We start from the raw sequence: 17,080 nt of genomic DNA on the forward strand, positions 1-17,080 counted from the left end.
AGACTGCCTTACCCGACCCCAGACTGTTGGCGCATTTGGAGAACAATACTGTTGTTAAGGTAAGTTCATTTTGAGGAATTATCTTGCAGGGTAGTGGAAGATTCTGCCGAGAGGTCACGAAAGTCGTCTTTGGTCCTCGTGGCCTCTCTCTAGAAGGCAGAAGACGGCACAAAAGCTGAGGTTTTTAGTGGGTGCAAGCCCCACATAACCTCACCGTCTCCCCGGACGGTGTGTGTATGCGCCAGGCATTTTCCTCAGCTGAAACAAAAAAAAAAAAGGGTAGTGGGAGATTTCACGGGTGTTCGGCACCGTGATGTACCTTCATATTGTTTTCTTCAAGTCTATTTGCTCTAGCGAACGGAAACAAATTAAATGCGACTATTTATAGAATATCCGCAAAATTACAATCACCATTTTCAGATTCCACAAAAACAGTCTTATTTATTTATTGTGTAATCATCTACTAGGTACAACCAAAAACTTATTAATATGTACATACTATTCAAAAACTTCAAAGTTTATTCCAAATCTTACTATATATTATATACCTACCTAAATATTATTTTTTTTCCTGATTTCTTCATGTAACTGCCATTTAACATCACAGTAAAAATGTTCTCAAAGTAGTGCTTGACTTAAATAACCAAATTGTAGATTTAGAAGCTACAATCATATCATCAAAACGGAGGAATCTTAACAATCACAGATATAGTATACAAGGCGTGATAAATGGCATTTTAAGCACATATTATTTCTGGCATAACGAGCATCTCGAAACGGCTTTATGAATGGCCCTTGTAATTAGCGAAACACAACGAAAAACATAATGAGAAAATGAAATATTATGCTGTGTTTTTGTTTGTTTGAATAACTTTGCGGTTCTTCTCAGAAATAAATTAAATTAATGTAGCTGTCTTGTTAATGTAGGGGGTTCTAGTCTAGACCGTCCAATGGTTGTTCTGAGAAGTCATAAGGACTTCTGTGCTGTGCTATTGAACTGTCAGAAACAGTTACTTTCTAGGAAGGCACACGACCCCTACGAAATTTTTGGTCATAGATTTTTCACATCAAGCAATACCTACCTCTATAAGCATTTTGCTTAATAATAAAAAAATAAAAACAATTAATTGAAAGTGACATTATTTTAAGAAGCAATGCCAAATGTATGTACTAAGTTTTACCGTTTTTCATAAAACAACTGTTGAAACTTGTGCGTAAAAATTCACTTTAAGTTCTAAGAAAACTGCCGTTTATATTGCCAGTGAACTTAACCTCAGTCAACTGCCTAATTGTACTTTGTTTTTTAAATTATTTTATTTTAGTTATCGTAAGAGAAGTTTGATTTTTTATTGTTCTGATTTCCAGTATAATTCTTTTATGTTATATTGGTATTATATTTTATAATTTGTGTATTTTTCATCAAAATTGACATTACGAAATAAATAACATGAAATCTTATTATACAGGAGCGATTAGCAGCTATAGCGTTGCCCACACCCAGGACATTCTCGGTGCAGCTATCAAGCGGTCACGCGGCGAGGGTGCGGCTGCTGCTGCCGCCAGGGTTGAGGGAAGACGAGGTCACCAAGTATCCACTGGTGCTGAAAGTGTAAGTTTTTGACAGAATTTCTGGATTCTGAGTTCTGACTGTCTGTAAAGACTGTCAAAAATGTTCAAGAGACGGGACTCTTACTCAGCCACGAGGTCCATAAAATAATGATTATTGGATCTATATGAAATAGATTTAAGGTTAGTGTTGTGTAGGTTATTGTGTAAAACATGACTGAATATTTGACGGATTCTACAAGTAAGGCTGAGTGGTATTTTGAGTATTCAAAATAATCCTTTTACATTTTTTCATTGATGTTATAAAGATACTAAAAAAGGATATATTACGATGATATATAAGCTTATATAAAACGAAACAAGCAAGCAACTAAAACATCGAACTTTCAAGGGTGCATTAATGGGACATCCATAACATTAACAGATAACCAAAAAAACCTTTTTTTAAAGAACTACCCACTAAAGCGTAACAAACACTCCCAATCGGCAATACAATAAACAACATTGACATTTATCGAACTCTAACACCGAATCTCGAAATCGACTCTAACAAAGTTCGGCAAACCACTGGACTCTTAAAATATTCCTGCCCAAACGTAAATGTGAAAATATAACCGCACTTACTTTTTATAAGACTTTACCACGGGGGAAGGAACGATGGGCAGAGATGCCATAAGGCAGGTAGGTCAGGCGCCATCTTGTAGGTCAAGTAACGTATGTTAGGCGTGACCAAAACGATCTGTTACTCAACTGCAAGGCGTTCGGCTTCTTTCAGACATTTGACAAAGTTGTTGGCTGAATGATTAGATGTACCCATAAAGTAAATAACCACTAGAGAGCGCACTCGCCAATTTCTTCTAAGAACACGACTCACCGCTGCGGGCGGGGGGACGCGACATAATCCGCGGCTACTATTGGTCAGTTCAAGGTCGCTACTAAAGGATCGTACTGATCGTAGCCTTATAGTACGCGCAAAATCACTAACTTTTGGCGAGCGTCGGGGCACTGTATGCGCAGTCAAGTGGTTTTATAGTCTTTGGATGTACCTAATATTAAAAAAATCTGTGGATCCCGTGGCGAAGCTAATAACATTCCTTGTCTTCCGAAAACTCGTATTTTGGCGCGGTACCTTACCTTCTCAGGAGATTTTGCGTTATGACATCTCCGCTAGTCATTTCATTCTCCATGGACTCTACCCAATAGCCACAAGATTATAGTCATTGTTGGGAAAGTAATAAGACTGGTAATGGCTTGAACGATCGTAAATCAGTAACACAATGGACTCGCAAAATATATCTGATGTTTAACATTCCTAATAAGTAATAAGAGATGTTTGGAGCGATTTATTGCTGTCTTTTACGAGGGGATTATTTGAAATTCAATTTGCTGACTGGTACTCGTAAATTGCAGCATCAGACTTGGCATATTTAAATATTTATCATGGTATTTTTACCACGATCAGCATACCTATATCATAATGTTATTTATTCCAATTGTGTGGACATCAGTGAAAGTAGAAAGTCGAGAAATAAGTGGAATTTCCATTTTTCTTTCTTGAGTATCGATTCTTAAACATATTCGAGATTTCAAGAATAGCTCCACATACCACAGTTTAAAGGTGTCTCTTCTATAATCATCACACATCTCTTCATAGTTCCTTGGTCAAAGTCCCCAACGCGTAATTTCGTAATGAATGTTGATTCCAACTTAATAAAATAGAGAATTTTGTAAGAAGCAATAAAACATTTTATTTTTATCCACCAGTCACGGAGCACCAGGAACACAGCTAGTGACAGAGCGCTGGTCGCTCGACTGGGGCTCACTAGCAGCCGGCGCGGGGGCTATCCTCGCGTCAGTGGACGCGCGGGGCGCGGGGGGCAGGGGGCTCGGGGCTCATCACACGCTGCACCGGCGCCTCGGCACTGTAGAGCTGCAAGACCAGTTGGAGGTCGCTGAGTAAGTTGAGCTCCTTCCACTGCTGTTGCCCTAGTACAGCATGGAGTTAAGGCTGGGGCTATCATGCGGGGCGCGGGTGGCAGGGAGCTCGGGGCTCATCACACGCTGCACCGGCGCCTCGGCACTGTGGAGCTGCAAGACCAGTTGGAGGTCGCTGAGTAAGTTGAGCTCCTTCCACTGCTGTTGCCCTAGTACAGCATGGAGTTAAGGCTGGGGCTATCATGCGGGGCGCGGGTGGCAGGGAGCTCGGGGCTCATCACACGCTGCACCGACGCCTCGGCACTGTGGAGCTGCAAGACCAGTTGGAGGTCGCTGAGTAAGTTGAGCTCCTTTTATTGCTGTTGCCCTAGTACATCATGGAGTTAAGACTGGGGCTCGGTAGCCTTGCCGGCAGGGGGCTCGGAGCTCATCACACGCTGCACCGACGCCTTGGTACTGTGGAGCTGCAGGACCAGTTGGAGGTTGCTGAGTAAGTTGTGATCCTTTCACTGCTGTTGCCTTAGTACAGCACGGAGTTGAGACTGGGGCTCGGTAGCCTTGCCGGCAGGGAGCTCGGGGCTCATCACACGCTGCACCGGCGCCTCGGCACTGTGGAGCTGCAGGACCAGTTGGAGGTCGCTGAGTAAGTTTAGCTCCTTTTACTGCTGTTGTCTTAATACAGCACGGAGTAGTGCGGGGCATGGGAAGCAGGGGGCTCGCGGGGCGCGGGGGGCAGGGGGCTCGGGGCTCATCACGCACTGCACCGGCGCCTCGGCACTGTGGAGCTGCAGGACCAGTTGGAAGTCGCTGAGTAAGTTGAGCTCCTTTTACTGCTGTTGTCTTAATACAGCACGGAGTAGTGCGGGGCATGGGAAGCAGGGGGCTCGCGGGGCGCGGGGGGCAGGGGGCTCGGGGCTCATCACGCACTGCACCGGCGCCTCGGCACTGTGGAGCTGCAGGACCAGTTGGAAGTCGCTGAGTAAGTTGTGCTTCTTTCACAGCTGTTGCCTTAGTACAGCCTGGAGTTAAGACTGGGGCTCAGAAGCGGAGCGGGGACTATCCTTGCGTCAGTGGACGCGGTGGATGTGGGACTGCGCGTCAGTAGACGTACTAACTGCCTCGTTTTACAGAGCCTCGGTATCGAATCCCAGATCGGGCCGAAATAGCATTGTTAGTAACTTCCACAACAACCTGGAGTCTGGAACGTGGTGGTGTTACACCCCGTGTCTAGGAGTGGCATATCAAGTTGTCCTCGAATGCTACTTATAGTACTACAGTAGAGTTACAGTTGTTACAATTCCACAACGAAGGCCGTCGGCGGATCTGAGCAAACACTAAGACCTGTTAGGTGATTAAAACCTACAGATAATAAGAAGAGTAAAGATGCGTAGCGCGGGTACAGTTGTCTAAGAATGTTGTAGAACCAGTTGGAAGTACATACAATTTCTTCTTGTATTCGTATTTTTATGGTGTACTTGTTCACATCCAGATACCTCCGCGACTCGCTCCACTTCATAGACGCGCGTCGCGTGGCGGTGTGGGGCCGCGCGCACGGCGGCTTCCTGGCGGCGCTGGCGCTCGCCTCGCCGCTCAGCGTCTTCCACTGCGGCATCGCGTTAACGCCTATTGTGCGCTGGCGGTATTACGGTCAGTATCTAGGAAATATGCTACTATTGTAGTGACTGAATTTTCATTAGAATCTGCTAAGACCTGTTCGAAAAAATACCTTTTTGAGTGACACACGTGTGATATGAAAACGAGGGATACAATTTTGGGAAAATCATGGATTTGTCAAGGAAGAAGAAGAAATAATGTAAAGAAGACTGGTTCTTAAGCGGAAACTAAGTAACTGCAAGCATAGGTGTAAAATGTATTATAGCTTAAGAGCAATAGAATTTCTGCGGTAGCAATGAATAGGTACCTACCTATTAAAGGAGACCTGAAGATCTTATTACATTTATATATTACATAATCCATGGTAGACCCATGATACAGCAGTGCATATACCCAAAATTATTCTGTTGTAGACAGCCAAACTGCTATGAATACCACAAACTATCACTAACTGATCTTTATCTCCCTAGCCTCAGCCTACGCGGAGCGCTATATGGGCTTTCCCAACGCAACGGGCAACTACCGCGGCTACGCAGACGCCGACGTGACAAAGCAAGCAGCAGCCTTGCACGACAAGATGCTACTCCTGGTACAAGGCACAGCCGACAATAACGTGCACGTGCAGCAGAGCATGGCACTCGCACGAGCGCTGGCCGACCAGGGCAGCATGTTCCGCCAGCAGGTAAACTATGCTTCTTCTGGAACCACGGGTTTCAAGGACTGCTATATCATTTACAAATAGCCTGAGAAGTTCTAGTGGGCTTTGTTGGCAATTAAACCATAAGTCATGAAAACCTGCGGGGGGAACATCTGTTTGTAGTAACTATTGATTCCTGAGTTACAAATTATTTTTTTCTAGGGTAATAAAAAAGATCAAAGTCTTGAGCCGAAATAATATTTCGAGTTTTCAACCACTTCCTAAAGCAAAGTAACACGGATCCCTATAGAGGCAGATCCAACCAAAGTTAGCTGGTGTCTACGGCTTCTTGATCTTAATCTTGTCACAAAATTGAATTACCTGCAAGATTAGAACAAAGATATGTAACTACTTATTCTCTCCCACAGATCTACCCTGACGAGGGTCACAGCCTATCAGGCGTGAAGCGTCACCTATACCGAACAATGTCGTCGTTCCTGGACGATTGCTTCCGCAAGCAGGTCCCGCCCGAGACCAAGGCGGGGCTGCGGAACGGCGGCAACCTCGACTGAGACTCGTGGAGCGACGAGGAGTTGTGCTCTTGGTGAGATTACGTGTAATGTCTTGTTCTTTATGCTGTCCTGGTAGCTAGGTAACATGTGTATGAAGGTGTCGAGACCAAGGCGGGGCTGCGGAACGGCGGCAACCTCGACTGAGACTCGTGGAGCGACGAGGAGTTGTGCTCTTGGTGAGATTACGTGTAATGTCTTGTTCTTTATGCTGTCCTGGTAGCTAGGTAACATGTGTATGAAGGTGTCGAGACCAAGGCGGGGCTGCGGAACGGCGGCAACCTCGACTGAGACTCGTGGAGCGACGAGGAGTTGTGCTCTTGGTGAGATTACATGTAATGTCCTTTTCTTTCTGCTGTCCTGGTAGCTAGGTAACATGTGTATGAAGGTGTCGAGACCAAGGCGGGGCTGCGGAACGGCGGCAACCTCGACTGAGACTCGTGGAGCGACGAGGAGTTGTGCTCTTGGTGAGATTACGTGTAATGTCTTGTTCTTTATGCTGTCCTGGTAGCTAGGTAACATGTGTATGAAGGTGTCGAGACCAAGGCGGGGCTGCGGAACGGCGGCAACCTCGACTGAGACTCGTGGAGCGACGAGGAGTTGTGCTCTTGGTGAGATTACATGTAATGTCCTTTTCTTTCTGCTGTCCTGGTAGCTAGGTAACATGTGTATGAAGGTGTCGAGACCAAGGCGGGGCTGCGGAACGGCGGCAACCTCGACTGAGACTCGTGGAGCGACGAGGAGTTGTGCTCTTGGTGAGGTTGCGTGTAATGTCTTCTTGGTTATGTCCTGGTAAATTGGTAACATTTGTATGAAGATGTAGTTCGAATGAATTTCCAAAAACCATACATAGTTTGGTTGTAAAAAAAAGAACTTCAAAATTATTCCTCTCTAACCGAGTCATTTAAATAATATTCACATACATCTTATTCATTATTTTAAAGGAACATTAAGCTACCCAGCTTAATGTTCCTTTGTTTGTATTAACTAATCATAGTAATTCCTTCTATAATTACTGTGATATCGCAGTAAGTCGGTCGACATATCACTATAAAGTTTACATTGTCATTTCTCTTTAGGGTACTATCCACAGCACAATTTTTTCGTTCTGACCTGTGTCAAAATAATGGCTTTATGAATAGTTTTTATAATTTGCATAATATAAATGTTACTATCAAAATTTAATAAAGCACAAAAAATAAATAGAAGACTAGCAACCAAAATGCTCGAAATACGCAATGCAACAGCTTAAAACCTAAACCCAGACAAGTAAAGCAATACTGTCATCCAGCACAGAGTACTAGGGCTACATAAGTAACGAGTAGTCAATGCCTTGCGGTTCGGCCACAATAGCCAAGATATAGCAACTGCCCTCATGTATGTTGCAGCTGTGGCTTGCCGTAATCCGGCTGACGTATTATCTGTACCTACTCTGTGTACGTAGGACTTGTAAATTGTTGTGTCAACATTTCTAGGGTAGCTTAGGATAAAATTGTGACAAGATTTTCTTTTGCTGTCAATTAACACAGCGCGACAAAAAAAAAATCCGTACAAAAAATCAAGAATAATCGGCTAATCAAAAATATATAAGGCCCACTTCTTCTCTTCCGTTCTTAAACCAACTGTTTACTACTACATGTAAGTTCAGTTTTCAAAGTAAACAATTTAATTTAATTGAAGAAAAAAATCCGTTCATGTTGTCGATAAAATTGGACCTAATAATCATAAAAATTTGTACACATAAATGTTCCCATTGGACTTATCATTAATACAATGAAATAATTCTCTATTCAAAACTTCCAAAAAGTCGAGTTTCATTCGCTATATTTTTTATTGATATAAATTGACTTCTAAATAGTCCTGACCAAAGCGTTTGATAAAGCAGCAAAAGTCTTACTAATGGATGAACTCACCAACAGCTCACCAGTGCGGAGTGAGGACAACTCCGAGCCAGAAGACTCCGACGAGAGGTATGTCTCAACTTATTAAAACCACAGAGTAGTAAGGTTCAAATGTAGTGTTTTTAGTATGTTTTTTTAAAAAAAACTGGACATTTCTAACTAAAATGAAAGGGTTACCCCCAAGGAAGCATTTTGGGTCCACAGTGAGTTTTATGATTTTTGCGATGTGATATTTTCCATATGATGCATCATATGAAAAACATGTATTTTTATGAAAATAACATTATTTTAATTTACATAGTGATTATTTTATATTCTTTCTTCCAGGTAATAAATACGAAGCTAGCGCCCAAAGAGAGAGTGTAGTGATAATCAAAATAACCCGTAGTACAATTAACTCCATATCCAACGCATCACAACTGCCACCTCATGTTGATAAGAGTTTTAATGTCATTACGAATATGAACGGAGCCAGGATACCAGCACTTGTGACGAATTCTATAGAACCACGACAGCAAAAAAATTTTGAAGTTAGTGAATAATTTCATGAAAATTGATTGTCATCAAGTACAAGCAATATCAAGGAAAAATATAACCCTTCTTCTGGTGAAGTAGGATAAAAATGTTACAAAGAATAAATATATTTAAAGCATAAAGTTTTCGCTCTTAGTTTTTAGAGCTAGGAGTCCTGGTTCTGTTCATTTGATCATCATAAAAACTTTTTTCTGTCGGCGTATTATTAAATATATTAAGGAAATGTCATTATGGTTGGTAAAGGTTGTATTTGAATTTGGATTGAAAAGAATTGTAATTATTGATAGAAATGTGCTTTAAATAAGGATGCAGAAATCATTGTATAAGAATATTTTTAATAATACGTCGCGAAAAAAACATGACCGAACGATAATTGACAATCATATGAAGTTTCTTATTATACACACGTATAACAAATTTTAACCTCAAATAAATAAAAATAATAACGCCAACTAGTTTAAGTATATCAATATTTACAGCAGTTTTTACACAAACACACATATCGATGAAAACCAAGATTTCTTACTTCAAAAACTCAATACGAATATTCGATATTATTATCTTATTCACGATTCTCTGCCTTATTTTCTGCACAAACACAAGAATCTTCCATTATAGTCCTCTGTGCATGTATAATACTCGCGTCTCTAACATTTAGCTTAAATACGCAATATTTCATCTAGTGACTAATAAAGGAATTGAATAAATAGTTCTTTAGTCAATCAGTTTGTGATCTAGTAGATAAAATTGTTATAGATAGTGTACCTTTCATGAGCTCATTGTCATGTACCTATAAAAACGTTCTTGAAAATATAAAATTCATTTTCGTTGATCGAAAATGTATGAAACAGACATTGTTTTTGAAGAAACCTTGGCTTGCAGAGCTTGCAACTGTAGGGAAATGTAAGCTTCTAATCCGATTTACGATTCTCTGTAGGATGTGTCTGTGTGGGTAGATGCATATGTTTTAATAAAGTATTAAACAATGCTGGGAAGTTGGTTTCATAGACTTAGAAAGCATGTTTGTGGCTTTTAACATAAATGTTGAAAACGAAATAGTTATTTTGCTAAAGTTGGCAGGTGAGTGGTTTAAATACATAGAACTATGGCTGTGTTTACGTAAAAGTTACCGAAACATCTGGAACATACATGCATGGTTTTTTTTTTTCATATAATATAAACGTGATAATCTACGTATGAGTGAAGATTGCCTGATAGGCACACGGACCAAAACCTACGGATTTCCAATCGTAAATCAAAATGTGGTATTAAGATACCAATATCACACGACACCCGAAAATCCCGCGGGTTCGGGAGAAAAGGGAATTCGTGCCAATGAAACTCGTTAGAAGTTTCATTATTAAAATAAGTTTGATTTTTCTACAGTTGCTGCTTTGTATAATACGTGGGTCTCAAGGCAAATGAATAGAAAGAATATCTATTCGTACCCTTGATTATATAGAAAGGACAATGTCCAAATTGGCCCTGTGCAGTAAAGAGTATCAGAATATACGATAATTAATCGCCTATTTTATTATGTAAGTTGCAAATACTCCTGTATCACGGACTAGCTGTATTCCAAAATAAACTTTTAATAGAATTTAACGCGACTAATAAAATTAGATCGCCATCTTCGCCTAATGTCATGTCATGTCGGAAGTCCAATAGGGATGTCCAATCAATTATAATCCATTGATTGAATTATTAATCGATCGATTGTGTTTTCTTTTCTAGTGCTTTCTTTTAAACCTAATAAGAATACTTTATGAATGCAGTCATACTCCAATTTAAATAGGTAGTAAGAATAATATCATACAGTAATCAAAACTTTTTATTTCTATACAATCATTAAAACATCTTATTCATTTTTTACGACAATTAATACAAAAATAACATTTATTTTTCGGCCTAAAATAAACCATTGTCATAAATACCTACTTGTAATGTTTATATGACAAAGGTGATGTAATAGACAGTTTGAAATAATTTAAGACCACAGTAAATCTTAATCGAAAAAATCGATTATTGGTGTGGTGTTGTACTACATCCCTAGTTTTGCTGTGAACGTCACGTCGTCCGTCATTGATGTTATATGTCATTTTATTTTTGTACTTCATCCACTTTTTAGAAAAACAACTGCATAGGTACCTATTATCTAGGTAGGTATTAAGATATTACCTACTTTTCAGTTTCTTAAAAATCACTCAAAGCTATGAAAAATCGTAGGTAGGTAGGTACCTACATTTAATGGTACGTTCACACGCGCGCGTTCAAATCTACATTCAACAGGCACAGTCACGTTCACGTGCGTGTAAACGGTACGCCCGAGCCCGTGAACGCGCCCGTGCCCGTGAATGCCGCGAATCGGGCGAGTGTCGGTTTTTTGGCGGAATGATCAACGTCGTTCATCATTTTGTTTCTTTTTCCAATAAAAATAAGTTAAGCCAAAGGCTATGACAGCAACAACACCGAGATCCTCGCTTCTCGCCATTCTTGCACTGACTGATACGACGGCGCGCGTGTAAACAGCTTGAATGTCCGCCTGCCCGCGACGGGCAGCCCGCCGGGTTGCGCGGCGCGCGTGTGAACGTAGCATTATATTCGTTGTTATGGTTAGATTATAACCTCAAAATCTGATACTTTTTTTGAAATATATCTTTTTTGCAGCTAGTCCGCTATAACTACAAGATCTTCTAGGAATCTACTAATGATAGAGAATACAATACATAATTATCCGATGCTCTTGGCTCCAGGGCCAACTATGTATGGACGCAGAGCAATGTCCTTTGCGAATTATTAAAAGCAAAATGCGTTCTAGTCATAAAAAGTGCATAATGTTGGTTGTTAAAAGTCCTTTGGGTATCATTATACCCCACACTCTCAAGAGACTTGAGTCCGCACTCTTAAAGCCGTTGCAACATTTTGCAATGTGATTAACTTAATTAAAGAAATCAATTTAATTTAATAATTGCAATTAATTTTAATCGCAAACGACGATGATGGTAAAGTGTAATTTCTAAATGACAAATAATTGTACAGATTAATATAATATTTCCCATTTAGATAATATAATACGCTTTCTTGTGTATTTCACTAAATATATGACGAAAACGCAAAACTAAAATCTTTGGACAAGATAAATAATTGCATCTCCATATAATTAGTAAAATATATGTATTTAATAAAAAAATATCCAAACATTTGATCTTTAAGTATAAAATTGCTCACTCTCATCAAATTTTGCATGGTTCTAGTCACTTCATTTATAGTATTAATAGTATTTAATAATAAATTTTATTAAAGACCAATAGTATGTTAAAAATATTTTATTAAAGAAAATTAAAGTTTTAAAAACTAATTAGTGAAGATTTTGAAAAACTAGTAAGATTTAGTGCATTAGTTACCTTAGTGAAGTTTGAAATTAAAAGTTTTATTGAAATGTAACTAATATAGCAATAATTTAATAGATAAAATACCTCCTTTATAAGTAAGCACTCTTCCGATAAAGCACTTGTATAAAAGGAATTTTGAAGCGTTAAAATTATGAGGAATCCTATAGACATGAACAATATGAGCGTTTGCACAGACAACTAAATGGAAAAAATTATTCCTAAGAATATAAAAAAAAAGATTAAAATACCTCATGCTTAAGTCTCAATTTATTTTCTCTTGCACAAATAAAATTTGGTAAAAGTCCAAAGTTCTGCACGTAATTTTACCAGGAGTGTCACGAAAGAATGATATTCCTGCACAAAAATTCTTGTGCAAGACCAGCTGTGTGTGCAAACGCTTTCAATCTACGTCGTCAAAGAATATTTTTCTGCCGGCGTACTATTGCAAAAATAATACGAGAAAACAGTACGCCGTCAGAAAAAATATTTCTTTATTTAGATCGAAAATAAATTTGAGTGAAGAAAATGCTCGATTGTTCAGAAAAATAAAGGAAAAGACCTAAGTGCCAAAAGCGTCGTTTTATCTCGTACGTTTCTGTAAGTAATTATTGTAAGTACATTAGATTCATATGGAAAATTCGATTACATTCTCATGTGATTTTTTTTCGTCATTAGACTTATTATTCAGTCGAGTAAGTCGGAAATGTTATCGGATTTTTTTTTATTGTAATTCGTTGAATTTTTTCTGTGATCGTACGTTTGTTGAAAATGTATTTATATTTTTTCTGTTCGTAATTTTATTGGGCGTATAAAAATACCTGTGTGTAATTAAGTCAATTGTTTTTTTTTTCGTTGACTGTACAAATTCTATGAATTTAAGTAAGTATTAATTTTAAGCCACATATTTTTTAGTGTTTTAAGAATTGCGTCAAAGGTCTTAACTACAAAAAAGTTAAACAGACGTTCGTCACGTCGTGTTTAAGAAAATGTGTATGGAGAATTTTCCTTAAACACGTGTCGAACGCCTGTTTAACTTTTTTGTAGTTAGACCAATAAAGTCCTATAAATCAAAGTTATAAGTTGAAATACAGATATAATTTGTTTGAGTGTGTACATTTCTAAGTTATAAGTTGAGAGTTAAAGTTTAAAGGTTGGCAGATACTAGCACGTTCGAGAAACACAAATAAAACGCACATAATGTGATTTTTGCCTTATCGGTGTTCTCGCTGTTAACGTTTTTGTTTTATAAGCAACCAGTTTGTTTGTATTGCTAAATGTAATGTTTCTAATATTTGAGAGTTTGTATACGTTGATTTCACGAATCTTCGAAAAACTTTAAGGATAGTCAGAGTCCCACTTATGGAATGTTAGACACTCTTTGATATGTTAAGGGGTATCTAACATGTTATTTGGTAAATGGTTGGTAGAATCTCGGATAAGCTATGAGGGTAGATACGTATGGACTAAGAAAGAAAGAGAGCTACAGCAATAGCGTAATTTGCAGCAGTTTGGCATTTTTTCTCTGTAAAAATTCTTCTTCCCTTTAACAGAAATTGATTGGTACGTTAGAGTAAGCCTTATCTCGTGGAAAAGCAAAAGACTAGGTTAATGATGATTTTAGAGTCAGTTTGCATAATCGAGAATAGTAACTCAATGCCATTAAAGATCGCATAACACGACTTCGTAAATATGATAGAAAAGCTAACGTTTACGAAAATGGCTTGCAAATAGTTTAGCCGAAAATATACCAACGTGACTCAGTGGAATTTCCATATAAAACAATGTTCAAAATGAAACTGCTATCTACACGATTTTGCAAAACTATTTCGTGCGGAAAATTCTTTCACTGTCGTCTATTGTTATTGCGTTTTCATGAGGTCCGAATTGAGTTTTAGTGTGAAGTTTCACTGTTCTTCTGATTACTTACTGTTACTTTTACTTACTGTTACTGTTACTTTCTTTTACTTACTGCTACTGTTACTTACTGTTGCTGGTAAGATTTGAATTTGAGTTTGTTTGAAGGCCCAGGTGTGCTTTTACATCGAATAACAATATTATGAATGTTCTAGTAAATTGCAGGTAAGGCTATGCATCATGAAACCAAGATTCCAAGAACTTTGAATCAGGTTTTATCGGCAGCCAGTTAGAAATTAGGAAAGAGAAATTCGATGGCTTGTATCTACGTTACCGTGCCCTACAGGGTCCATACTGTACTATATTAATATGTAACACCTTTTAAACATATGGAGTGCAATAAACGTATTGAGTAAAGTTGGGTATAATTTTGCGTGATTATCGGAAAGAGTTACCGTCGGCCCTGATACTCAGAAGGCTCCAGAAGGAACAAAGATGGTCCAAGGAATGAGAAGAAGTCTAAGTTAATATTATATTTAGCAATACAAATAAATAAAAGGCAATGGTGCAATCGCTTTGTGATTACAATATTATAAATTTAAACATAGTTGTAAGCTGTTTGATTCGAAGCATGGGCGTTGTTAAATGTAGTTATTTTTCAAACATTATCGTACATTATACTTAGTCGGTAATTGAGATTACAATGCTATATTTTTATTGAAGTATGACTCTGTACTTAATTATTGGGTGCAATACGATGCAATGGTTTGAAGGAGATGACCAGTACCTTGATCAGAATCCATTAGTAAACACAGATTAAAGTAACTTTTCATCGGTTTAAACTTGGAGTGACTTTACTCTGTTCTTATAAGCTTGGAGTACTTTACTCTGTGTTTATTAATAAGGAGGCAGAGGTTTTTGTAGGAACCTACTTTCTTTCTCTACCTACGGGTTATATTTTTCAGGGACGGTAGGCAAAACATACTTACTATTTTGTTCAAATGGTGAATTAATGGACATTTTGGACATGGTTATAGAATGATCCTATTACCTACGTCGATTACCTCAGCCTTTGGTTTAAATGTAGGGTTTTCTGACAGAATTATTCAATTCTATGGGTTAAGTTTTAATTCCTACATTACATCGCATTGCACCTAAACTTCTTTCTAACATACAACTTTCAGATCTATTAATAGTTGTTATCATTTCGCTTACAGATTACAATTACTATATTTACCGATTACAAATCGATGCCAAAATTGTTTTAGTGATTAGCAGTATTCGATTTTATTTCTCGATCATAGTTCTACTGTTATTTGATCAGATCAAAGTATTATTAGCTAATTAATATATTGTAAAGTTAATTATTATTGTGGGTAGTGGCAGTTAGCAAGAGAAACAATTTTTTTGGACACCTAGAATATTTATTTTATAAAAAATAGACGCAATACTTTAGACACTAAAATCTCTGTAGCAAAATGCTAGTTTCCGAAAGTTTGTTATAGATATCAAATAACTATAATCTAGAAGAATGCCCTTTTATATAAAGTTGAAAAATATTAAGTTAATCAACTACCAAAAAAACACCGTTAATTTTCAACATCCACCCTTTACGCAAAAGATAAAAATTAAATTTCCTTTTCACTGATTTGCTATCTTTTGCGGAAATATTGACCTTTTGTCCAACTAACGAACAGGATGCGAATAAACGTGAAAACGAAATAAAAACGAAAAAAAGAAGTAAAAAAACCGACCACGTGCGAGTCGGACTCGCGCACGAAGGATTCCGTACCATTATTTAGAAAATGAGAAAAATCGCGTATGTTGTATGGGAGCACCCCAAAATATTTATTTTATTCTAGTTTTCAGTATTTGTTGCTATAGCGGCGACAGAAATACATCATCTGTGAAAATTTCAACTCTAACTATCACGGTTAGATACAGCCTGGTGACAGACGGGCGGACGGACAGGAGAGCGAAAACAATAGGGTCCCGTTTTAGCCTTTGGGTACGGAACCCTAAAAATGAACATCATTTAATATTAAATTCTTTAGTCGACTACTCGTGAACGGCGCGAATCCAACCCAATGAAATGAAAAACGCGAGAAATATGCTAATTATTTAAAATTGAAAACGTTTTTTATCGTTTTGCTTTTTTTTCGTTACCAAACGTAGGCGAGATTTGAGTTAGCTAATTCACAAAAATGTAGAAACAGGACTTTATTTAGTCAATCACGTCTATGTTCCTTTCAGATTTATTTTTTTTTATAATCATTTAGGTACCTAAAGTTAATTAGGAACAAAAATAAACAAAAATGAAAAATAAATAAAGTATCAAAAATTGCTATTTTACAGGATCCAAAGATCGCCTTTATCTTACAGTTATTTTAAATTTTTAAAAGTAATTCTAAACTAAAGGTTTTTTTTGCTAACTGCTACTAAACACATCTCTATCTACTTCTAAGTATGTTATTGCTGCAAATTTTATTTACTTACTGTTACAAACTGTTGGATGAACTCACTCACTTCATCGAGACTTATCTATTGTACTATGAAATCAATAAATAGATATCATAAAGTATTTGTCGTTTTATTTTAAATTCCATCAGCCTTTAGGTACCTATTTGCTTTAAAAGGAACACCTGCTTCCTACCTATAGGAACTAAACCAAAAGCTAGGTATCTAAATATTTTGTGGGTATTAGTGACCAAGCAAGACAAGTTGGTTAATCAAATGTAAAAGGGAAAAAAGTCGTTCAGCTGAAACATTTGCCATTTGTGCACATCTTTATAAATAATCGGTACTATTCGTGACTATACAGACTATACAGACAGGAATCCTGTGATCAGCAACTGTCATTGTCGCTAAAAACAGATGAAAAGATATTTTCAGTGTAGTGTAAATGACAGTTTGACTCCGATAAGAGAAAATTGTGACAAACCAAGCGAGGGTACTTCAAAAACAATGTGCTTAACGGAGACGCTAGCTGTCATCAGTCAACCCGTGACCACGGTCGGTGCAATTCCGCCGAAACGTCGGGAAAATTAAAAGGTATCATACCTTCATAATAATATGTAT

General features: G+C 38.0%; 1 protein-coding gene across 1 annotated transcript in view; it reads left to right on the top strand.

Annotated features, from left to right (window-relative positions):
- Positions 1 to 16,583, top strand: part of LOC110381758 (inactive dipeptidyl peptidase 10) — a 171,296-nt gene extending 154,713 nt beyond the window's left edge. Inside the window, exons 14-20 of the mRNA XM_064041442.1 lie at positions 1,467 to 1,609; positions 3,331 to 3,522; positions 4,991 to 5,148; positions 5,586 to 5,797; positions 6,181 to 6,356; positions 8,241 to 8,291; positions 8,550 to 16,583. Of these exons, the coding sequence (XP_063897512.1) occupies positions 1,467 to 1,609; positions 3,331 to 3,522; positions 4,991 to 5,148; positions 5,586 to 5,797; positions 6,181 to 6,324 (849 nt within the window). The 3' untranslated portion in view covers positions 6,325 to 6,356; positions 8,241 to 8,291; positions 8,550 to 16,583. The remainder of the gene's footprint in view (positions 1 to 1,466; positions 1,610 to 3,330; positions 3,523 to 4,990; positions 5,149 to 5,585; positions 5,798 to 6,180; positions 6,357 to 8,240; positions 8,292 to 8,549) is intronic.
- The last annotated feature ends 497 nt before the right edge of the window (positions 16,584 to 17,080 follow it).

This window comes from Helicoverpa armigera, chromosome 25, assembly GCF_030705265.1.
Source record: "Helicoverpa armigera isolate CAAS_96S chromosome 25, ASM3070526v1, whole genome shotgun sequence".
In the NCBI taxonomy this organism is placed as follows: Eukaryota; Metazoa; Arthropoda; class Insecta; order Lepidoptera; family Noctuidae; genus Helicoverpa; species Helicoverpa armigera.